The sequence below is a fragment of the Miscanthus floridulus genome, chromosome 1 (assembly GCF_019320115.1).
Source record: "Miscanthus floridulus cultivar M001 chromosome 1, ASM1932011v1, whole genome shotgun sequence".
NCBI classification, from domain to species: domain Eukaryota; kingdom Viridiplantae; phylum Streptophyta; class Magnoliopsida; order Poales; family Poaceae; genus Miscanthus; species Miscanthus floridulus.
The window spans coordinates 143,110,410-143,135,103 of record NC_089580.1 but is presented as its reverse complement, the minus strand read 5'-3'; the positions used below and the strand labels follow the sequence as shown (position 1 = coordinate 143,135,103).

The 24,694-nt window shown below is 46.2% G+C and overlaps 2 protein-coding genes across 2 annotated transcripts; both read left to right on the top strand.

The window, feature by feature from the left end:
* The first annotated feature begins 906 nt into the window (after window positions 1-906).
* On the top strand, window positions 907-5,757 carry LOC136464559 (laccase-3-like). The gene is made up of 5 exons (XM_066463506.1): window positions 907-997; window positions 2,934-3,100; window positions 3,197-3,593; window positions 3,698-3,826; window positions 4,333-5,757. The coding sequence occupies exons 1-5, from the start codon at window positions 907-909 to the stop codon at window positions 5,490-5,492; spliced, it is 1,944 nt and encodes a 647-aa protein (XP_066319603.1). The 3' UTR covers window positions 5,493-5,757.
* A 2,188-nt stretch (window positions 5,758-7,945) lies between these two features.
* LOC136496385 (uncharacterized) lies at window positions 7,946-8,464 on the top strand. The gene has a single exon (XM_066492048.1). It carries the CDS (start codon window positions 7,946-7,948, stop codon window positions 8,426-8,428), a length of 483 nt encoding a protein of 160 aa, XP_066348145.1. The 3' UTR covers window positions 8,429-8,464.
* The last annotated feature ends 16,230 nt before the right edge of the window (window positions 8,465-24,694 follow it).

Sequence of the window (24,694 nt, the reverse complement as noted above, 5' to 3'; positions counted from 1 at the left end):
GAGTTTTTATTTTCTGTGATCACGCAAGAGTAGCTGGTAGTTTGTCCAGTGTAACTTGTCAGATTAGGAAGGGTTTCTCATGCCACGCAAATCTGAGCGCACAACGTACGATTGCTCATATCACCTGCTACCTAACATGCAAAATCACGAACGGTACTCAAATCACAGATCATGACGACATTACAGAGGAACCCTGATGTTACCAGGGCAAAATTGAGCCCACAACACAACCTGCAAACTTTAATGACGTGGAAGACGGCAGTTTCAATAGAACCTTTGGTGCTTTCAAAAAATTTCCTTTTGAGAGAAATGTCTAATTTCGGGGCTGTTTGGTTTCCTGACATAATTTGCCACAATTAACCTTAAGCAAATGTGGCAAGACACAAAAAGTGTGACTAGAAAATTTAGAGCCACACTTTGTCATGTCTAAGGGATTTTTGCTGTTCTTTTTTACTCCACGACAAGTAGAGTAAAAAAAATCTTGTATAAATTTAGTTGCTAACCAAATACTTACTAAGGGCCTGTTTGGTTCGTCTAGTAGCTACTAAATTTAGTAGCTTTTAGTCACTTTAGTAACTTTTTAACCAAACGCTATGACTAAAAGGGCTTTAGTCATCTCTAATAACTCTGGAGTTACTAAAAGTGACTAAACCGTTTAAGCTAGAACCAAACACCCCCGAACTTAAGGTGAAGTGTGGCAAGGTGTAGTTAGCAACCAAACACACATAATGACAAACTTGAGTTTTTTATTTTCTGTGATCACGCAAGAGCTTACGTGAGCAGCTGGTAGTTTCACCTATGTAACTTGTCAGATTAGGAAGGGTTTCTCTTTCTCATGCCACGCGAATCTGAGTGCGCAACGTACGAATGCTCATATCACCTGCACAACGTACTCAATCACCGATCATGACATTACAGAGGAACCCTGATGTTACCAGGGCCAAACTGAGCGCACAAGGCACAACACAACCTGCAAACTTTAAGGATGTGGAAGAAGGTAGATTTTTTTGCGGTTTTGCAGCCAACACTAATTTCTTACCAGGGCTGTGGGCCTGCTACTATCTAGTGATCCAGTCAGTGATTGTGTTGCTGCAGACCCTTTCGTCGACCTCTTGGACTTGGCTGTTTGCGTCCAACCTGCACGTAAATAGCAAGGATGAGTTAACCCTTTTTGTAGTTACTCGACAACGTGAAATACACCCCAAACATACTGGTACCGGCAACGTCAGCTTGCCAATGGACCAGGTATTAAACTCTTACCTGCACGGCTGCACATTTGGTTTTAGACTTATAACTGCTTACAACTAATGGTCAGCACGATCAATACTTGCCATTACAAGTAGTAGCATTCTGCAAAGGAACAGCCTATCTCAAGTTGTAGTGCATAGTGTACACAATCTCGCTAGGAAGATGGGAATTTGTTCCAACTCCTGGTGCATCCTAAATGTTTCATGTGAAATTCTTGCTTCCCAAGGTTGCACCTACTCCCTCTGTCCGAAATAGTTTCGGGACAAACTGTCCATATTCATAGCTGAAGTGTCAACTATTTTGAGATAGTACTCTCGTTATGATCTGCCGCCTTTAGTAGCTTAGCAAGGTGCAGGCCGAAAAAGAGATCCTGTAGCTGGCCCTTCCTCTCATTGTCCAGGAAATTGCATTGCAAAGTGCAAACATATGGACACAAGGGTGCTTATCGCCTTGTACTATATCCACAAACCGGACTGTGTCATTCCAATTGGAGCTCGATTCAGGGGTACTGCAAAAAAATTTGACATGGCCAAAATCCCACAAGCCTAGACGAAATTAATCAGTCAATTTATAGTTTGTTTATTGTGAGCAACCAAAGTGAACATTTGAATCCTTCATAGTGAAGTACCTGCAGATGGACTTCATCTGCTGAACGCCGACGCATGTTCCTTTCAGTTGTACGGCGATGAAATCGGCAACGATTAGCTATTTGCTACAGGCTAGAAATTGATAGCTCAATGACCCTAACTAATCATATGTCTCCTGCGTCGCCTCCTGGCCACCCAATCGCTGAAAGCAGAGGAATTGTTCAGTTGGAGTGGGGGAAAAGGGCCAATTGACTTCACTTTGTCAAAGAACCTACCAACTCCTACAGGCTACAGTGAAAGTCATGTACTTGAGAAATTTCTATAGTGTGGGGGCGTTGCATTTTTCCAACAAAACCGGTGTCTGCAGTTGCAAACTTTCTTGATTTCTGTTTTGCAGTCTCATTCAGAGTATCAGTCTCAATCTTCTTCGTGATAAACGCGCTGTTCTTTCCTCTCTCTTTTTTTTGTTTCTTCTTCTTCTTTCTTTTTTTGCGAGATGTATTATTGTTTCATTAGTGCTTTCGCTGGGGCTATTTTCTTTCCAAGAATAATGTTATCGAAGGAAATTCAGTCCACACCAACAAATGACATTTCTCAATGGTAGGTAGGCAACTGAACAGATGTAGCACCCTGACAAAGCTAAGCCCTACTTTTTTTTTACCTGCAGAAAAGAACTAGTACTAACTACTGAGTTGCACCTTTTTCTCCCTCCAACATCTTGATTGACCAGAGTTAATGCAATTCTTCCATGGTAAGCTACCGTCCATCCATGCATCATAGTATAGTATCAACAAACTCAGCAGCAGCAGCTAATGATCAGAAAGGTGGAACGACTGGGCACGGTGAAACGAATCCCTCTGGATTGCAATTGCATTCGCTAGACCAGTGGGTGCAACAACTCCCGCGTCAGCATTCACCATTGATTCAGCAATGCGACACCCTAGAGGCCAAAAGGCCTCGCGTCGCAGTCGCAAGGATCAAAACCTAATCTTCCAAACCCCAAACAACTGCACTACCCTCCCTCTCGGGTCTCGGCCCATCGTTGCTGCCTGCCTCTATATATACGCTCGCCGGTATCGCACTTGGTCACCACGGCAGCAAACCACCAGAGCAACAAGCCAGCCAGCCATTGCCGGTCAACCGGAGCGGTGGCTGCGATGGCGAGGTCAGGTCTCGTGAAGCTCTGCTGCACCTCTGCTCTTCTTTTGCTCTGCTGCTTCCTTCTCCCGGGCGCCCTCGCCGAGGAGCGCTTCTACGAGTTCATCGTAAGTGTTGCTGCGCTTTGTGTTTTGTGGTTCAATAACAACAATTAATCTGTTCAAAATGGTAAACGGTTTGGTGTTGCTGCTGGCTTGCTGCAGGTCCAGGAGACGCTAGTGAAGAGGCTGTGCAAGAGCCAGAAGATCGTCACGGTGAACGGGCAGTTCCCGGGGCCGACGATCGAGGTGTACAGCGGCGACACGCTGGCGATCAAGGCCGTGAACCTGGCGCAGTACAACGTGACCCTCCACTGGCACGGCCTCCGCCAGCTGCGGAACGGGTGGGCGGACGGGCCGGAGTTCGTGACGCAGTGCCCGATCAGCCCCGGCGGCAGCTACACGTACCGGTTCACCACCCAGGGCCAGGAGGGCACGCTGTGGTGGCACGCGCACAGCTCCTGGCTCCGCGCCACCGTGCACGGCGCGCTCGTGATCCACCCCAGGAGGGGCCTTCCCTACCCTTTCCCCAAGCCACAAATGGAGGTCCCCGTCATCCTAGGTACAATACAAGTACAGCACAAGTACAGCCCGTCGGTAATTATATCGCCGGCTGCCACCACCAATGCCGCCGCCTCACTGACCTGAACGCATATGCTTGTGCAGCCGAGTGGTGGAGGAGGAACCCCATCGCCGTGCTCCGCCAGTCCATGATCACCGGTGCGCCGCCCAACGTCTCCGACGCCCTCCTCATCAACGGCCAGCCGGGAGACTTGCTCCCGTGCTCCAGCCAAGGTGATCGCCGTTGTTAATTTCGTTGATTCAGTTGCTCATGTTGTTGACCACAACCACAAGGAGACGCTGCACACACACATCATTTAAACAGAGAACAATGGTGATTCAGAAAACACTACAAAATGTTGCACAATTTCTAAATTTGGTTAGACCGACCAAAGCAACTGTCGGGTTGGAAAAGACTCATCCATGCCTCTCTCAGGCATATGTCTCTCTCCAAAGTCCAAACCGTACGGCATGGTAAATAAACACTGCAGGCACTTGTCTTCTGCAGCTAAGTTGCTCCCCTGGTGGTTTGTTGCTTTGTTTTTATATTCTGTCATACAAACTGACGATACGAAGAGACAATCTTCAGATGTTAAGAAGAAACATTCTAGCCAATGTCAAGCATGCGCATGATGTCACCCACTTTGACCAGCGGATGATGCATGTTTTCTCCACCAGCCCAACTCACAAACTAATTCTTCGCGTGCTATGCCTACGCGTTCATGTGTCACCCAATGTAGAGACGAGCATCATCCCGGTGGTCGCCGGCGAGACGATCCTGCTGCGCATCATCAACGCGGCCATGAACACCGAGCTCTTCGTCAGTCTCGCCGGCCACAGGATGACCGTGGTCGCCGCGGACGCCATTTACACCAAGCCCTTCGAGACCGACGTCGTTCTCCTCGGCCCCGGCCAGACCACCGACGTCCTCGTCACGGCGCACGCAGCCCCGGGACGATACTACCTCGCCTCGCGCGCCTACGCTTCGGCCCAGGGCGTCCCCTTCGACAACACCACCGCCACCGCCATCTTCCAGTACAAGAACGCCCCCGGCTGCCCCACCACCTCCGGTGCAGGTGCCGGTGCCTTCAGCGGCCCAGTAGGCCGGTCCACTAGGTCCTCGGGCCACCTCGGCCGCGCAGGGCCGCAGCCGATGCTCCCGTTCCTGCCGGCGTTCAACGACACGAACACGGCGACCGCCTTCTCCAACAGCCTCCGGAGCCCAGTGGCGGTGAAGGTGCCCGGCCCGGTGACACAGGAGGTGTTCACCACCGTGGGGTTTGGGCTCTTCAACTGCCGCCCCGGCCCGTTCTGCCAGGGCCCCAACAACACCCGGTTCGGCGCGAGCATGAACAACGTGTCGTTCCAGCTCCCCAACACCGTGTCCCTGCTGCAGGCGCACTACCACCACATCCCCGGCGTGTTCACCGACGACTTCCCGGCGTTCCCGCCGGTTTTCTTCAACTTCACCTCGCAGAACGTCCCGCGTGCGCTGTGGCAGCCGGTGAAGGGCACCAAGCTGTACCGCGTCAAGTACGGCGCGGTGGTGCAGATCGTGTTCCAGGACACGGGCATCTTCGCCGCCGAGGAGCACCCGATGCACATCCACGGGTACCACTTCTTCGTGCTGGCCACGGGGTTCGGCAACTACGACCCGCGGCGCGACGAGGCCAAGTTCAACCTGGTGGACCCGCCCAGCCGCAACACCATTGGCGTGCCCGTCGGCGGCTGGGCCGTCGTGCGCTTCGTGGCCGACAACCCCGGGGTGTGGCTCGTGCACTGCCACATCGACGCCCACCTCACGGGCGGGCTCGCCATGGCGCTGCTGGTGGAGGACGGCGAGTCCGAGCTCGAGGCCACCATCGCGCCGCCGCTCGACTTGCCCATCTGCGTGCTGTAGAGATTTTTCAGTTTCTTGCTGGCGTGCGTGACCACGTGGCGGTACAGGGAGGCTGTGTGCATCGGACGCGTGCTGTGTATTTGCATTGGTAATTGGGCATTTGCATTCTGGATTTTGATTTGAATTTTCAAAAAAGGGGGAAGTATATTACTTTTTTTAGCAAAAGGGAAGTATATTACTGAATACAGATCAGGTTCATTGGGTTTGTTTCCGTAAGGGGCTTTTTCGGCACTACCATGTAATCTTGGCCTTTGAAATTAGAGTGAGTGGGCTTCCAACTACTTGGGTGAGGCCTATTTGAACGTTTGCTAGTTTCATACGTGAAAAATGGGCCTAAGTGTTCCAGTTGAACAAACCCAACTACTAATTGTATTTTCCTAAAAAAAAATTACTAATTGTATCTTCGCCACTAAAAAAACTAATTGTGTCTCCGTACAACTCTCAACATCAAGCTCGCTTTAGAGGCTTCAATCAATAACATCTAAACCGGCAAACAGCGATCAACACTCTAAATCATTGGACAATACAATCTGATTAATTTATGTCAAAAATCACACAAGACGAACCGTTGCTGTTTTTAAGTGATCCATAAAGCTTGACGCATTCAGCAAAAGGTGGTACATGCATCACATTTCTCACGTCCTTATTGCAACACAAAGTACAGCATTGCTTAGTGGCGAAATGCTAGTAGGCCAACAGTGTCAAAGTACACGCAACTTTCACAGAGATTAACACTATCAGTAGCTCATTTGGTATTATAATCGCAATTATGGAGCTCGCATTGCTTTGTCCCATACAGGCAGAGGAAAGCCAGCCCTAAAGTGTGGAGGGTTGTCACCACCATGTGTCCGGGACCCGCACTTGTCTACCGTCCCATGTAGATCCGACGGCCGTGATTCCATCCCGAATCATCGAGATGCATGGATTCAGAGGTGCATGCTTGCATGCTGGTGGGGTCAAATTAATTTGGGGGTACCGCGTGTGTTCTTTCTACTAATTGTTTATGTGTCTTAATAGCATGGTGTCAGTTACTCAGTTGCTTTTGTGATGTAGTGTTAGCTTCTGTTGAGCCGCCATTTGGAGGTGGGAGTCACAATCCTATCTCATCAGCTTCATAGTGGTTCCTAGATGAAGCCCACATATGGGGTTCGTTTAAAAAAGAGATGAAGCCCATGGAATACACATGGTCATCCAGGGTTAATCTTGACACTTTAGTCGCAAGCTTTTGGTAATGACATGTTTCGAGAATATATGTTTCCGTTAGCATCATCTTTGGTGGAACAAGGGGAACATGACAATTGGGCTGGTTAAATGGCAATTTACATGCAAAGTGAGTGTACCTGGTCAGATTCTTTGTGGTGGGACCTATCAATCTGGTTTTAAGTCCTCCATTGGAATGAGTGTTCACATTCCTCTGGATTTTTTAGTCGTGCTCTTATTTCAGTGATAGATGATGTGCCCGTTGAGTGAGTGCGTGCGTGCGTGCATAGAGGGTGAGTATGTACCATGTAATTTAAAAAAAAAGTGTGCCTCGTGGTAACAATCTTGAGATTTGCCAGCTCACTTTTTCGAAGGGTGTAAGTATTATCCTTGTTAGATGCTCAGCCAGTAAGTACTAACATGTACGAGACAGCTTATGAGAAAAAAAATAATACCACTACCATAGCATGAAACAAATTAAAATGCTGAGGAACTTGATCATTCACCAATGGATGTATCGGAAGGTGCAACATTTGTAGGGTCAACACAGTTTGACCCCCTGATCTTCGGCCACTTGTGCGTACCACGATCGACCGCGATCGAAAACACGGATTGTTTTATCACCATGGGCGTAGCAAATTCAATGAACGCCTTGAGGGAGTAGTGTTCACGTCAAAGTAACCAAAAGAGAACACATCTCAAAACCAAGAAGTATTGGGACGATATAAGGCTGGGTTACCCAAGGGCAGCTCATCTTTTCATACGGATTGTGAGATCTCAATGTGGGTTGCACACAGTCCCGCGCAAGAGCTCTCTCTTTGAGTTTTTGTACGGACCAATGGATGTACATTTGCATGCATCCCTTACGTACCCCGTAATCCTCTGCTTGAACTGAGTTCTTTACACTCTCACTAGTAGTATACATATGCTTTGGTGAACTGTAGTAGTAGTTTCCCACAGATACCCAACATACTGTAATGATGGTGGGATTAGAAGTTAAGTTACTAATGTGTATAAAATAGGCACTTGTACTGTGCACGCTTTACTTTGTCCATTTTTTGCACAATAGTATATCCCAAGTTGTTTAACATGTTCAGCTTAGCTTCATAGCCTGCACTGTATATAAAAACCAGTGCCACCCAGCCATGCCAAACAGCCAAGGGGCAGGCAGGCAGGCAGGCAAAGAGCTCTCACTTCTCAGAACAAAGCAAGCAACCAAACCAACTGCTGAGAGAGCCTAGCAACTTCAGGGGATGGGCAACAGCCTGCGGTGCTGCCTGGCCTGCGTGCTCCCCTGCGGCTCCTTCGACGTGATCCGGATCGTCCACCTCAGCGGCCACATCGAGGAGTACACCCGCCCGGTCACCGCCGGCGAGGTCATCGCGGCGCACCCTAACCACGTCCTGAGCAGGCCGTGCTCCCAGGGCGGCGCGCGGCGGATCCTGATCGTCGCCCCGGACTCGGAGCTGAAGCGAGGGTACTTCTATTTCCTGGTGCCGGCCTCGTCGGTGCCGGAGAAGAAGAGGAGGCCGCCGCAGCAGAAAAAGGCACGGTCGCAGAAGATCGCGCCGCCGAGCGCTGCTGTTGCTAAGGAGGCCAAGGACAATGGTGACAGGTACCTGGCGGAGGTGCTGTCGGAGGGCAAGGCCAGCCTCAAGCGCCGCCGGAGCAGCCGTTCCACGGTGTGGCGGCCACACCTTCACAGCATCCTGGAAGAAACTGCTAATGACTCGTGAGATCTCTCATCTCTTCATGCTTTCAGCTCACGTAGCTGTTTCCTCCTCTCTGTCCTGTGTAAATAGTTATGGACGTAATAGTCATGGTGGTTGTGCATGGTGTGCACCATGTACGTCTGATCCTTGAGTTTTAGCTGAGAGGCAGCCCCCTTTTGCTTCTCTGATTTGCTCCTCCTGCTAGATTTTTCGCTCTCACCACTCCCGGTTCAAGTTTTGAAGCCGGTGAGAGTTACCGAATAGGCAGCGAAGGAGAAACAGCCAAACAGTTATCAAGATGGGATACTCTTGATGTACGCTTATTGAAATGGAATGTGTGTTTTGAGCTTGAAATCTTCAGTACAGGCATCCATGTTTTGTGTTTCTTCTCAATCATCAGTCATGAATTGTTCAGCTACTGCATTTCCTCACATCATGATTACTGGAACTGTCCAGTAACCGGTCAATCTCTATAGGCTCCCCCCCCCCCCCCCCCCCCCCCATGTTGTGCCAAAACTGGACTACTATATTCATCCGAAACCCAGAAAGAAAAATAAAGTTGCAGATCACGTTTAGTTTTGATGATGATCTTATACATAATATGAGAGAATTGTTGAAGTGTTGTATTATACCGGTTATAGTCTCAGGTAGTTAGCACTAGCTTTGACCGTGAGGTGGCCACGACGTCGCCCACGCTCCTCCCGTGCGCGCCCAGCGCCGGTTCTCTGTAACCTGTATATGTATACTCCAGAGAGCAACACGAGAACTTGTTCAGCTCAATCTCTCTTCATGGTATCAGGCTGTCTCCAACAGGAGACCTGTTACGGAATCCAAATCTAAAATTAGTCTCCAACGTAATACATATAACATCTAACAGAGTATATATATGAAAGATTCATTTTAGGTGTCAGGAGATGCATAACCTAAATCTGAGTATTCTCTCTCCTGGAGACCAATTTATAGAAAAGGTTGTCTTTTGGATCTTGTTGTTGGAAAAGACAAAAAAATGTATTGAACCCTTTGACTGTAGCGCTACCCAAAGGACGAATGGGTCTTGTATTTTGGGTCACGGTAGTTGGAGATAGTCTCAGTCAACGTAGGTTAATCCTTCCGCCACCCGCTGCTCCCGAGCTCCACGGCTCTGCCGTCGATCGATCTGCGGCCATGGAGGACATGGAAGACAACCCCCTCTTCGGCCTTCACCTGTCTAGTCTCGACGCCAATTCCTCCGATGTGTCTTCCGTCGAGGACGACGTCCCTCATGTAGCTCCTCCATCCACTGCCGTCCTCCAAACAGTAAACATCAAATCCTAGGTTCCTGTTGTTCTTGATCTTGTTGAGCCGAACTACGATGAATGGCGTTGTTTCTTTGATGCATTCATCAGGAAATTTGGTCTTGAATCCCACCTCTCCTCCCCACCCACTCCCACGCAACGCCGTGACACGGACTGGCGCCTCCGTGAACAGTGCATCTTGAGCTGGCTCTACAACTTTGTTTCCAAGGACGTGCTTGCCATCGTGCACGTTCCGCAGCCCACCACGCACCTTATCTGGACCGGCATCCATTCCCAGTTCCATGACAATGAACTCCATCGCGCCGTGTACCTTGAAGCTAAGTTTCGCAATCTTGTCCAAGAGGACATGGACATTACTCAGTACACCGGCCGCCTGAAACACCTTGCCGACGCCCTCCGTGATGTTGGCCAGCCCGTGGGTGAGACAAGCCAAGTCCTCAATATGCAGCATGGCTTGAGCTCGAAGTATCGCCACGCCATCCCGGCGATCATGGCGAAGCAGCCCCCCATATGTTCCTTTCGGCGTGTTCCTATCTGCTCCTTGAGGAACACTATGACAAGGAATAGGCAAAGGCTGCTGCACATCAGGCTCTAGTCGCCACCGGTGGTCGTTCATCTGCTCCTCCGGCGGTTCCGGTCGAGGGCGGTTCTAGCTCCGCGACCGCCCAGCCTCCTGTGCATCCTCCAGTGGCGAGCCACGGTGCGCCCCATGCCACGACAACAAGAAGGGACGTGGGCGTGGCCATGGTCATGGTGGTTTCTAGCACCCAGGTGGTTCCAACTCGCCCGCGCCGCGCCCTTCCACAGCCTGGATGCCGGCGTGCTTGTTCCCATCCTGGTGCTCCACCCCAGCAGGCGTATTTGGTAGGGGCGCCTATTCCTCCCCTGCCTGCCACGTTCCAGCCACCGTCTTCACCTGGCAACGTTTGGAACCACCAGGCACTTCTCGCCGCGCTCGCTACATCCGACGTTCCACCCGACGGCCCCCAGCCCACTGAGTGGTTCCTGGACAATGACGCGACGTCGCACATGGCGTCCAATCCTGGTAACTTCCCCTCCTCTCACCCTTTTCCTCATTCGACTCCCATCACTGTTGGCAACGGCGATCTCTTGCCGGTCACTCACCGTGCCTCCACCGCCATTGCTACTCACCACTCTCCTCTTCTTAAGAACATTCTTATTTCTCCATCTCTAGTCAAGAACCTTGTTTCTGTTCGATCCCTCACATGTGACAATAATGTGACTGTTGAATTTGATCATTTTGGTTTTTCCATCAAGGACATCTCGACCCAAGCGGTGCTCCTCCGATGTAATAGTGCTGGCGACTTGTACCCTCTGGCTTCTTCCTCGCCGTCGGCGCTCGTTGCTATAGCTCCTTCAGTTAATCTCTGGCACTTGTGAAAGCTCTAGTTTGGTTTTAGTGAATTGATGAAACCCTAAGTGCTAACCTAGTTTATCAAAGTGATTATGAGATAGGTAGCACATTCCAAGTGGTGAAGCAAATGAAGATCATGACATGATGATGATGATGCCATGGTGATGATCAAGTGCTTGGACTTGAAAAAAAGAAAGAGAAAAACAAAAGGCTCAAGGCAAAGGTATAAATAGTAGGAGCCATTTTGTTTTGGTGATCGAGACACTTAGTGAGTGCGATCACATTTAGGATCGATAGTCGTACTATTAAGAGGGGTGAAACTCGTATCGAAATGCGGTTATCAAAGTGCCACTAGATGATTTAACTCATTGCATATGTATTTAGGATCTAGTGGAGTGCTAACACCCTTGAAAATGTTTTGTGAAAATATGCTAACACATGTGCACAAGGTGATACACTTGGTGGTTGGCACATTTGAGCAAGGGTTAGGAACTTTACCGGCATAGTGTCTGCCCGTAGAGTGCGGACAGTCCAACGGTGCCACCGGCGCCCTATACAAAAAAGACGGAGGTCACTGTAAGTGATCGGACGCTGGTCTCGGTAGGACCGACATGTCCGATCAGTGGTAGCAATGAGTGTGCGATTTCGGTCTCATGACCGGACGCTAGCGCGAAAAATGACCAGACGCTCAGGGCCTAAGTCCGGTCAGTATGACGCATGATGACGTTGAGTGACCGGACGTTGGGTGTGTCTGGTCAGGCATGACCGGACGCGTCTGGTCGTGATTTTTTGCTTCTGGATGCTTACTGGAAACGACCGGACGCTGATGTCCTACGTCCGGTCACTTCGAAGTAGCGCATCCGGTCACCACTTAAATGTACTGATGACCATTGAGATCGGGCGATCAACGTTTGAAGCAGGGGACACGCGACGTGCATCGGGCGACCAGACGCTGGGGTCCTACGTCCGGTCGATATGACCGGAGCGTCCAGTCACCCCGAGCAGTGCCTAGTGAAGGGGTACAACGACTCTATTTTGTGGGGGCTTCTATTTAAGCCCCATGGCCGGCTCTAGCTCACCCTCTTGGTCATTTGTATTGACATAGCAACCTTGTGAGCTTAGCCAAAGCCCTCCCACTCATCTCCATCATTGATTCTATAGCTTTGTGAGATTGGGAGTGAATCCAAGTGCATTGCTTGAGTGTTTGCATCTAGAGGCACTTGGTGTTCGTGTTTCACTGTGGGATTCGCTTGTTACTCTTGGTGGTTGCCGCCAACTAGATGGCTTAGAGCAGCGAGGATCGTCGAGCGGAGGTTGGTGATTGTCTCCGGCTCCGATCGTGGTGATTGTGAGGGATTCTTGACCTTTCCCCGATGGAGAGCCAAAAGGTACGCTAGTGGATTGCTCGTGGCTTGTGTGATCCTCATCTTGTGTGGTTGTGCAGCACCCTATTGAGGGTTTGGCGTGTGATGCCAATTAGCGCGTGAACTTCCAAGTGAGTGAATCGCCACAACGAGGACTAGCTTGTCGGCAAGCAAGTGAACCTCGGTAAAAAATCATTGTGTCATCATTTGATCACGAGGTGATTGGTCTTCATTGGTATTCATTCTTGTGATTGATTGGTTCACTCCTCGACTCGGCGGTATAACCATCTTGCTCATTCTCTTTACATTACTGCAAACTAGTTATCAAGCTCTTTAGTGTAGCTAGTTGTGAGAACTTATTAGTTTGGTTAGTGTGGCTCTTTAGTTAGCCTTTGAGAGCACACTAACTTAGTATAGTGACATAGTCATTGTGTGGTTAGAAACTATAGAAACTAGAATTGTGGTAGGTGGCTTGCATTTTTAGTAGGCTAGTGCAACACTTGCTTCGCCTCATAATTATCTAACCGGTTTGCTAAGTGTTGTTATAGAAATTTTTAATAGGCTATTCACCACCCCTCCTCTAGCCATTAGGACCTTTCAACTTGCGGTTGGGACATCCAGGGCGAAACACTCTTCATCAGACTCTACCTCAGCTCGACTTTAATTTAATTGTTCTAAGTCTTTGTCACATTCTTGTCAGGCTTGTCAATTTGGTAAACATGTTCGGCTTCCATTTTCATCTTTCGCTTCTATTAGCTATGTTCCATTCCAAATTATCCACGCCGATGTATGGACATCTCATGTACCTAGCTATTCTGGATACAAATATTACCTTGTTTTAATTGATGACCTTATTCATTATGTTTGGACCTTTCCTTTACAATGCAAATCTGATGTATATGCTTGTTTGCTTTCATGCCATGCTTATGTTAGCACTCAATTCCAACTTCCATTGATTTCATTCCAAACTGATAATGGAAAGGAATTTGATAATAATGCCTTTCATGCCTATCTTACTTCTCACGACATCGCCCTACGCCTTTCCTATCCTTATACATCATCTCAGAATGGCAAGGCTGAGCGAATCATTCGAACGCTTAATGACTGTGTTCGCAGTCTGCTTATTCAGGCTGGCATGCCATCTTCCTTCTGGGTCGAGGCCCTATCCACTGCCACATACCTCATTAATCGCAGGCCGTGCCAGACCAGTGGTCACCTCACACCCTTTCAACTGTTGCTTGGTGCTCCACCTAAATATCATCATCTTCGAGTGTTTGGTTGCCTCTGTTTTCAAAATCAAATAGCAACAACCCCCTAATAAGCTCACTACTCGGTCCTCGACTTGTGTCCTTCTTGGGTATCCATCGGATCATCGTGGATATAGATGCTTTGATCTTGCTACTAGACGGGTTATCACCTCTTGACATGTCACATTTGATGAGCGTAAATTCCCTTTTCACAATGCTCAGTCTGCTTCTTCTTCTTTGTCCTTAGCTACTGGTCATCACCCGACAACAGAAGTCGTGGTCTTTCAGCACCCGATCCCAAACCAACCAGCACCTAATTTGACCACCTCTAGCTCGTCCTCATCAGGGCAAGCTTCCATACCTCCTCTGATCCATCGGCCTCAGATCCTTTGGCTCCCTATCTTGGGAACGCCGCGTCTATCAGTCCAGCCTCTGCGCCGTCTTGTGCTCCATCGCTAGCACCACCAATGTAGCCTACACCACCAGCATAGTCTACCTATCCTATGCTCACCCATTCATAGGCTAGTGTGTTCAAACCTAATCCTCGCTATGCTCTGGCCATCGTGACCGATGTTGCTGGCGCGATCTCACCATTGCCATCCCCAATTCCGCTCTCCACTATCCCAACTGGCATGCGGCCATGGAACAGGGATTCAGCACTCTCCAGGCTACCCACACCTAGCAACTTGTTGATCGCCCCACCGGTGCTCATATCATCTTGGGCAAGTGGGTGTTCACCCATAAACTCAAACCTGATGGATCTCTTGATCAATACAAAGCACGTTGGGTCGTCCAGGGTTTCACACAGTGTGCTGGTGTTGATTTTGGCGAAACCTTTACATCGGTGGTCAAGTCTGCAACTATCTGCACTGTCCTCACCATTGCTGCTTCTCACAATTGGCTGACGCATCAACTCGATGTGTCTAATGCTTTCCTCCATGGGCATCTGCGCGAACATGCCCTCTATCAGCAACCTACCAGCTTTGCTGATCCTTCACGTCATGGCGTTGTCTGCTTGCTCGATAAGTCTCTCTATGGCTTAAAGCAGGCACCGCGTGCTTGGTTCGATCGCTTCGCCACATTTGTCATCGGCCTCGGCTTTGCTCCCACGCGCTCTGATTCATTGTTGTTCGTTCTGCGGTGAGGACACTGAAAGGTCCTTGTGTGGTTTTGATAATTGAGTGACAACCTAGGTGGACTAATTCTATTTATGTGAGATACACATGTGATTAGTCTACAGGTACATGTGTGTGAGCAACATATGCCATGAAGGTGGAAATGGCTCGAAGATGTTGCAAAGCTCACACATGTGATGATGAAGGAGCTCATTGCACATGAGACATGACATTGAGTCATGTGATCAAGGTGGAGAAGATCAAGACATGACTTGGCTTGATGAACCGATTGCAAGCGTGAAGGGCAAGTTGGAGGCTTTAGAGCGATGGAACGCGTGGTGGTGAAGCTTGAGCAAGACTTGGCGCCGATGGACGAAGGCAACGGTGAAAAGCAAGTGAAGTTAAGATTGATGAACCAATATGATCACGTAATGATATGAAGTCGATCATATCATTGTTGATCGTGTTGGTGCATGTGTTGCATCGACGTTGGAGGAGACGGAATGGAATGCGCAAGGCAAAGGTATAACCTAGGGCATTTCATTTCACCGGTCATAGGTGTGTAGAGAAGTTGATGACCGAGTTTAGGATAGATGGCCGTACTATTTAGAGGGGCAAACTTGTTTGCATATCGGTCATCTAGTGCCACTCGAGTGATCTAACTTTGCATCATCGCTAGGATTGAGTGGCGTGACAAGTTGAGTGGCTAATCCTTTGAAAAATAATTATGAAAATATTAACACGCATACACATGGTGGTGTACACTTGGTGGTGTTGGTGCATTTACAAAGGAGAAGAAGTTAGAGTTGATGTGGATCAACTCGGTGAAAAAACAGAGGCGAAAGGAGGTCACTGTTGAGTGACCGGACGCTGGCCTCAACTAGACTGGCACTTCCGGTCAGTGGCAACAGTGAAGGTGCAGGCGTCGGTCTTTGACCGAACGCTAGGTCACTTCATGACCGGACACGTGGTGGGTGCGTCTGGTCCCACTAACGTGGCGGTGTAGAGAAGGGGAGAAGGACCGGACGCTGATGCCGCGTCCGATCATGACCAACCAGACACGTCCGATCGTAGTTGAGCGGCTCTAGGAGCTCTCTGGACTCAACCAGATGCTGCCCCTCCTGCGTCTGGTTATGATCAAACTGACGCGTCTGGTCGTGAATGGAACCTCTCTAGAAACAACCGGGCTCGATAGAGGTGTGTTCGGTCTTGGTACTGTGCTGCGTCCGGTCATCACTTGACCATTGGGATCGGGCGCTCAGTATTTGAAGCCAGGAATGATGTGGCAGCCATCCGTTGACCAGACGTTGGCAGGGTGCATCCGGTCGATACAATCAACGCGTCTAGTCAACCCAAAAAACACCCAATGAAGGGGTAACGACTATTTTAGCCCGTGGGGCTATAAAAGAAGGTGGTCTCGGCCATGGCTATTGCTAAGAACCTTAGGGGACTTTGTGTCCATGCTTGAGAGTGCTTAGGAGCCCTCCATCTCACACATGCTTGATAGTGATCATCCAATTGTGTGAGTGAGCAATTCTAGTGCTATTGCATCGTGAGGTTGCATCGAGTGGCACTACGTGATCGAGTTACAAGCCAGTGGTGCTTCTTACTCTTGGAGGTTGCCACCTCCTAGATAGCTTGGTGGTGGTCTCCGTCAAAGCCCGCAAGAAGCTTGTGCGGTGCTCTGGAGAAGAGCTTTGTGAGGGGCATTATGCTCGCCCCGTGGAAGCCGCGAAGAGCAACTCTAGTTGAGTGTGTCATTGAGTTACCCTCACTTTTGAGGTAGGTTCTTATGATACCTGATGTGTGGACTTGGCGGGTGATGTCAATTAGCTGTCGAACCACCAAGTGAGTGGTCAACACAATAGGGACGTAGCGTGGTGCAAGCACGTGAACCTCAGAAGAAAATCACCGTGTCAATATTGTTCTTCCCGTTGGTTTGCAATCCCTTTACACAAGCTTGTAATTACTTTCATATACATTGTGCTTGTGTAGTTGCTCTTGTAATTAGTTAGCTTGTGTAGCTTGCTAGTTACCTTCTTGCTTGTGTAGCATAGAAGTAGCTCCCTTGCGTGACTAATTCGGTTTGAGTAACCTTGTTAGTCACATTACTTAGTTTGTGTAGCTAAGTAATTTGCGCTCTCTAATTTGGCTTGTGTAGCCTTGTTATTGAGCATTGCTAGTGAGCTTAGGTGGCTTTGTGCTTTTGCATACTAGCATGTGTAGGAGCTCCCTCGTTGCTTGAAGTACAAGTGGTATAGGTTTGTGTGACCTTGCTTCTAGAATTAGTCAGGTGAGCTCTATCTAGCCCAGCACCTTTGTTGTCTAATTAGGATCTTTATAAGGTGCTTGTGAACTTAGATAGAGGGTTGTAGTCTTGGCTAGACCTATAGTTTTAATTTTGCATTTATTTCGGTTAGCCAGCGTGATTAAGTTTAAGAATAGACTATTCACCCCCTCTAGTCCGCCATCTAGATCCTACATGTGGTATCAGAGCTAGGTCTCTTATTTGTGGTCTTCACTGACCCGAGAGGATGGCGACTTATGGGCTAGATGTTGAGTGTCCATATACTTTTGATGGCACACACTTTACACGGTGGAAAAATTGGATGACATGCAATTTTAAGTTCATTTCCCCCCAAATGTGGTGGATCGTAGATATGTGCTTTTCTCATGCGTTGGATGGAAAGAATGCAACTAAAGCACAAAAGAAATGCCTATATCTCGATTGCCAAGCTACTAACATTTTCTATCAATCCATGAAAGATAACATATTTGGGGAGATCATGTACATGAAGACCGCCCATGATATTTAGTTGTACCTCAACTTAATATATGGGAGTGTCTCCAATGATGATGATGCCTCAAGTGATGCACATGATGATCCTAACCCAAGCATACTTGATGGCAATGATGGTTCATGCTCGAGCCATGATTGTGATGCTACTACAAGCCCATTCACTACACCACATTGTTTCATGTCACAAGGTGACACCAAGGTATCAAATGATAATGTCATTGATCATGTTGATTCATATAATGAGCTTGTTAGTAGACTTTCTAACATAACCATGTCTTTAGAAAATGAGAAAGCTAAAACATTGAAATTGGAAAATGAAAACTCATTTCTAAAGAACTCTTGTGAAGAACATAAGAAATTACTTGATGTTCTTAAATTTTCACATTGTAAGCTAAAATTGAATCATGAGACACTACTTGCATCTCATGAAGAATTATTAGAATAACATGCTTCTCTCATTAATGTGTTTATAAAGAAACTTAAAAATAATGAGAGCTCATCACATGGATCAAATGATAAATTGCAAAATGTTGCTAACCCTTGTGATGTAAGCAAGAAGCATATATCCACCTCTTGTGATGATTTATTAGAAATGCCATATTATTTACATATAGATGCTTGTTCTACTTCTATGTCTTGTGAGACTAACCTTTTAAAGGAGAACAATGAGCTCAAAAATGAAGTGAAGAATTTGAGCAACAAGTTAGAGAGGTGCTACTACTCAAAAGTCACCTTTGAGCACATGTTGAAGACTCAAAGAAACTATTGTGATAAGTGTGGCCTTGACTTGAAGAAGAAGATGACAAAGAGCAAAAGAAAGAGAGAAAGAAAGATGAAGAAGCTACAAGAAAGCTCTCTCACTTCATGTGCTACCGATGTCATGAAGCAGGACATTTTGCAAATGGTTGCCCTAACATTAAGAAGCTCAAGAAGATAAAAGAAGAAGAGAGGCTCAAGCATGTGAAGTGCCTCAAGTGTCGCACTTGGGGTCATCTTACCTCAATATGCCCAACCAAGCAATTGGTGAAGCAACTAGAAGAGCATCAACCAAAGCCATAAGTTAAGCAAGAGAAGACACCTCAAGAGCAGGTCAAGATCTATTATGAAGATGGTGGTGACTTGATGAAGAAGAAGAAGAAAACAAGAAGGGGTGAAAAAGCAAGGCATCCAATGCAAACTCAAGATGCCATGATGATGAGCAAGACACGTGATGAGAAGAAGATATATGCTCACATAAAGTGCTTCAATTGTGGAAATACGGGACACTTTGCCTCTAAGTGTCCTATCAAGCTTGAAAAGAAGGCTCAAGCAATCCATGAGAGGCAAGACAATGGGAAGTACCATATGAGCAAGGAAGAGAATGCCCAATCAAAGAGAAAGTGCTACTCATGCCGGAGAATGGGACACATGGCGCATTCATGTCCCCTAGGTAACACTCCTAAGCCTATTTTAATTGATGATGATTCTATGCTTATGAAGGATGGTAATGGTACCTCTATGGTTGTAATTGCAAAACATTCCGCTATTCATACTAGGACTTTGCCTAAGTATGTTGTACCTAACTTGAGATGACCCAAACTAGTTTGGGTACCATTAAAAAGTGGGTGATTGATTGTAGGTGCCATGGCATTGAAGACTTGATTTAATTGATTTCATGATGATCATTATATGTTGAATCAAGTATTGAAGCTTAATGCAATCCTATCCCAATGCCAAGCCAAGAATTAGTGAAGTCCAAAAGTGGTACAACATACAAGTGTCATATTCAAGTTATGGATGATTTATTGGATATATATATATATATATATATATATATATATATATATATATTTGATGGCTTGCAAGGATTTGAGTTGAATCTTGCAAATTGATTGATCATGAGCTAACTAAGATATATCTTTTGTTGATCATTTCATTTGGGTGCATATGAGTTGATTGAATTGGATAAATATGCAATGTTGCTTGCTATGAGAAGTTTGAATGGATAAATAGCTTAGTAATCAAGTTTGGATTGATTTGTGTTGGATAAGTTCATAATCTGACTTTTAGTGAGTGGATTGAATGGATTTATGTCTTGTGAAAGTATTCAAACAAGTTGGTTTCAAGTTTGATTCACATTTGATGAAGTATAGCTCAAGTGATTGAAATATGTCCTACATTAAAAATCTAAGCTAGCTATGATCTTAGCTATGTTTGAGTGATCAAAACTTATTGTATTGGCATAAAAATTGGTGTACATGCTCTAGACTTATGGTATAAGATGTTGTACAAATTTTATGAGAATTGGATAAAATATGCTTTGATTTTAGAGTGGATCTTGTCAGCTATAGTGCAGCAGTTTTCAGCATGTAGCGGTGGTGGAATATCTGATTCCTGGCAGTCCATATGAGATCAAATGAAGTTCAAATTTTTCCATCTTCTAGATAACTTAGTGATGCACATCTCCACCAAAATTCATGGTATTTGGATTTGTACTTTGGAAGATATGCATTTTGCTTTGAAGAGTACAAAATCTGTCAGAAAAGTGATAAATGTTGTATTGATCTAGAGTCACGTTGATTGAAAGGTCCTCAAGTTAGAAACATGTTTATAAGTAATTGAGGCACCTAAGTTTGGTTTTGAGATGATCTAAAAGCATGACAAGTAAAGAGTACAAGGCCATTTGATTGTGGAGTATACTTTACACATATTTAGTACTCAAATTGGAAGATCAAGATCAAACTTAAGATAAAGATGAAGGTTAAGTTCTAGATATTATTGAAGATCATTTAGTAGAAAGAAAATGACTTAAACAAGTAGAAAGAAAAGGGCTTAAAGAAGGAATCAAGATTACTCATCAAGTTAAGTCCTTCACTTGGATCAATCAATCAAGATATTTCAAGTGAGTGTCAAGAATGGTTCTTAGAGAGATGTCACTTCTTCCTAGTGTAGGGGCTTACCACCTATGTGTAGGTAAACCAAGTATGGTGCTTGGAAGGCTAACATGGAAGTAGTGATCCGGGGGACATTTAAGATGCTTAGTTGAAGAAATCAAAATGGTTGATCAATAAAAGCAAGCAACACCTAAAAGAGAGCTAATCATGATATTTCAAGTGATACTCTCACAATGATGCTCTCATGCAAGCATTGATCAAAAGATGAAGTAAGCCAACCACAACAAGAAAGTGCACTTAATCATAAGTGGTATTCATTTCATATGGGTGAAGAATGGAATTTAAAATGGTATCTATTGGTCTTCACCAAGCTTATAATTGGACTTCACATTGCTATTGGAGAAATGAATTAAAATCTATGTGACTATCCTCTACTCCAACATAGCAAATGTATCATTGTAATGTGTATGATCATTTCATCCCTTACTAGTATGCGATTAGTGCATATAGTTCATACTTCATTAGATCATGCATAACAAATGAAAGTTTTAAATTCATAACTTACCACTATTGCTTGAATAATTATTTGATCTAGTGGTTAGTATATGAATTTGTTCATGAGCTAGTGAACCCGAGTACTTGATTTAATTTGGACTGGTAACAAGTTATAAGTACAACATTGGCAAGATAACCCTTATAAGAGGTGTGAAGAAGCTTGTCATTGGTTCAATCCGGACTTGAAAGCTTAGGCAAATCAATTTAATTCAAGTCAACCATAGAAGCTCATGATAATGATAAGAGTACAAGCACAAGACAACAATGCAAATGGATATCTAGTTTGTTTATCTCAAGTGGTATCTAGACTCAAGTATTTCATCAAGAATTCATAAATGATGTCTAGATCAACTCACAAGTGATATCCTATAGTGGTACTCATGAAGATAGCATAGGTTCAAGAAATAGTTTTTATTGATAAATCCAATAAGTGGTTCCATACTAGAAAATTCTTTCAAATGGTATCACATCTACACGTGGTATCAATCATGTAAGACGATGGTTCCACAAGTGATCCTCAACTTTAAGTGATCATCAAATGAAGAATGCATCCCTCACTTACAAGAGCTCAAATGTATCAAATGGATGACCCATGCTATCACATAGGGGGGGTATCCCATAAATTGGTATCAAGGTCAAAGATTCTATGTGTGGTATCTCAAGGCCTACAAATGGTATCTCAAGAAGTTATACAAGTGGTGCCATTTCAACAATCAAGTGATGTCCATAAAAATGCAAGATTCAAGCCTCAACCATCTACCCCAATGCAAGATTTTACATCAATAAGAACACACCTTTTATGGAAATTAATGACAAAGGGGGAGAGATTATACAAAGATATGAAAGCTTTGGGAAAGATTGAGACAAACAAGTAGAGGTTGGACATGGACATGAACAAAGAGGGAGCAACATTGAAGAAAAGAGACGATGGATCAAAATTCTTGGATAAGAGAAGCACACAAGTAGAGGGAGCAAGCTCATGAACTTTGATTGGTTGCATTTGATATGTGCATAGTCATGCGCTTGCTTGCAATGCATAAGCTTTAAAATTCAATATGCATGCTTGTGTGGTGTATGCTAGTTGTAGAACTTGAATGATGATTTTAAAACTAGCATGCATAGGATGATAGCTAGACGCTTTGTATGCTTTTCAAGTAATGCTAGTACCTATCTTTTAATGTTGATCTCACGAGATATCTAGTGCTTTTATTTCCAAGTGATATCTAGCTAATCATGGTACTAAGGATGAACTTAAAGGTGCAACTTCGATTGGTATCACGCTTTAAGGGTTTATTCTATACACCTTAGCATCATTTGGTAGTAATTAGTCTCCCACAATTCTAATATATGCATATATGTGAGCTTCAAACCAAACACTCTAGCACATATATAGGGGGAGCTAATACTACCATATCAGGTTTGTGGTACTTGTCTAAAATTATTTACACATGGTAAAATTACTTGGGCAAGCAACATGAATCCAAAAGAGCTTAATTTCCATATCTTTGTAAAGTTGTCATCAATTATCAAAAAGAGAGAGATTGAAAGGTCCTTATGTAGTTTTGATAATTGAGTGACAACCTAGGTGGACTAATTGTGTTTATGTGAGATACATAGGTGATTAGTCCATAGGTACATGTGTGTAAGCAACATATGCCATAAAGGTGGAAATAGCTCGAAGATGTTGTAAAGCTCACACATGTGATGATGAAGGAGCTCATTGCACATGAGACATGACATTGAGTCATGTGATCAAGGTGGTGAAGATCAAGACATGACTTGGCTTGATGAACCAGTTGCAAGCGTGAAGGGCAAGTTGGAGGCTTTGGAGCGATGGACTGTGTGGCGGTGAAGCTTGAGCAAGACTTGGCGTCGATGGACGAAGGCAACGGTGAAAAGCAAGTAAAGTCAAGATCGATGAACCAATATGATCATGTGATGATATGAAGTGGATCATATCATTGTTGATCGTGTTGGTGCATGTGTTGCATCGACGTTGGAGGAGATGGAATGGAATGTGTAAGGCAAAGGTATAACCTAGGGCATTTCATTTCACCGGTCATAGGTGTGTAGAGAAGTTGATGACTGGATTTAGGATAGATGGCCATACTATTAAGAGAGGTAAACTTGTTTGCATATCGGTTATCTAGTGCCACTCGAGTGATCTAACTTTGCATCGTCGCTAGGATTGAGTGGCATGACAAGTTGAGTGGCTAATCCTTTGAAAAATGATTGTGAAAATGTTAACACGTATACACATGGTGGTGTTGGTGCATTTACAAATGAGAAGAAGTTGGAGTTGATGTAGATCAACTCGATGAAGAAACAGAGACGAAAGGAGGTCACTGTTGAGTGACCAGACACTGACCTCAACTGGACTGACGCATCCGGTCAGTGGCAGCAGTGAAGGCGTAGGCGTTGGTCTTCGATCGGATGCGTGGTGGGTGCATCCGGTCCTGCTGATGTGGTGGCGCAGAGAAGAGGATAAGGACTAGGCGCTGATGCTGTGTCCGATCATGACCTACCGAACGCATCCGGTCACAGTTGAGCGACTCTGGGAGCTCTCTAGACTTGACCGGACGCTGCCCCTCCTGTGTCCGATCGTGATCAAACTGACACGTCTAGTCATGAATGGAACCTCTCTGGAAATGACTAGACTCGGCAGAGGTGAGTCCAGTCTTGGCACTGTGCTGCGTCCGGTCATCACTTGACTGTTGGGATCGAGCGCTCAGTATTTGAAGCCAGGGATGATGTGGCAGCCATCCGTTGACCGAACGCTAGCAGGGTGCATCTGGTCGATACGACCAACGCGTCTGGTCAACCCGAAAAACGCCCAATGAAGGGGTAACGGCTATTTTAGCCCATTGGGCTATAAATAGAAGGTGGTCTCAGCCATGGCTGTTGCTGAGCACCTTGAGGGACTTTGTGTCCATGCTTGAGAGTGCTTAGGAGCCCTCTATCTCACACATGCTTGATAGTGATCATCCAATTATGTGAGTGAGCGATTCTAGTGTGATTGCATCATGAGGTTGCATCGTGTGGCACTAGGTGATCGAGTTGCAAGCCAATGGTGCTTGTTACTCTTGGAGGTTGCCGCCTCCTAGACGGCTTGGTGGTGGTCTTTGTCGAAGCCCGCAAGAAGCTTGTGTGGTGCTCCGGAGAAGTGCTTTGTGAGGGGCATTGTGCTTGCCCCGCGGGAGCCAAGAAGAGGAACTCTAGTTGAGCGTGTCATTGAGCTACCCTCACTTTTGAGGTAGGTTCTTGCGGTGCCCGATGTGTGTGTGACGTCCCGCCTCTACAAGATCGGGTCCGCTTACATCTGGCAGCTTTTCTAGGACATAGACTGCCCTCACAGACCCACACAAGTCTTTTCTGCGCACTTTATCCTCACTCATGCACACCCGGGGAGGACTTTGTCCTCACTCATGCGCACCCGGTCGGTCACCCATCATGAAATTACTCTAGACCAAACACGCTTAACCTTAGAGTTCTTTAGAGATGAGCTTCTAAAAAAGAAGTTGCAACTTGTTGGTATGCGTATCCTATTAATCCTGTTAAGCCCTGGGCCGGGATGTTACATCCTCACCCCCTTAAGAGACCGACGTCCTCATCGGTCAATCCCAAGCCAGGAATGTCCCCTCTTGGCCACATCCGTGTGTCCAGTGC

What these genes read in the sequence shown, in the direction of transcription:
- LOC136464559 (XM_066463506.1), top strand. Translation starts at nt 907, where the DNA reads ATGACATTACAGAGGAACCCTGATGTTACCAGGGCCAAACTGAGCGCA. An exon ending in CTTTAAGGATGTGGAAGAAG is followed by an intron (nt 998 to 2,933) that starts GTAGATTTTTTT and finishes TCACCACGGCAG; the next exon opens with CAAACCACCAGAGCAACAAG. An exon ending in GGAGGTCCCCGTCATCCTAG is followed by an intron (nt 3,594 to 3,697) that starts GTACAATACAAG and finishes ATGCTTGTGCAG; the next exon opens with CCGAGTGGTGGAGGAGGAAC.
- LOC136496385 (XM_066492048.1), top strand. Translation starts at nt 7,946, where the DNA reads ATGGGCAACAGCCTGCGGTGCTGCCTGGCCTGCGTGCTCCCCTGCGGC.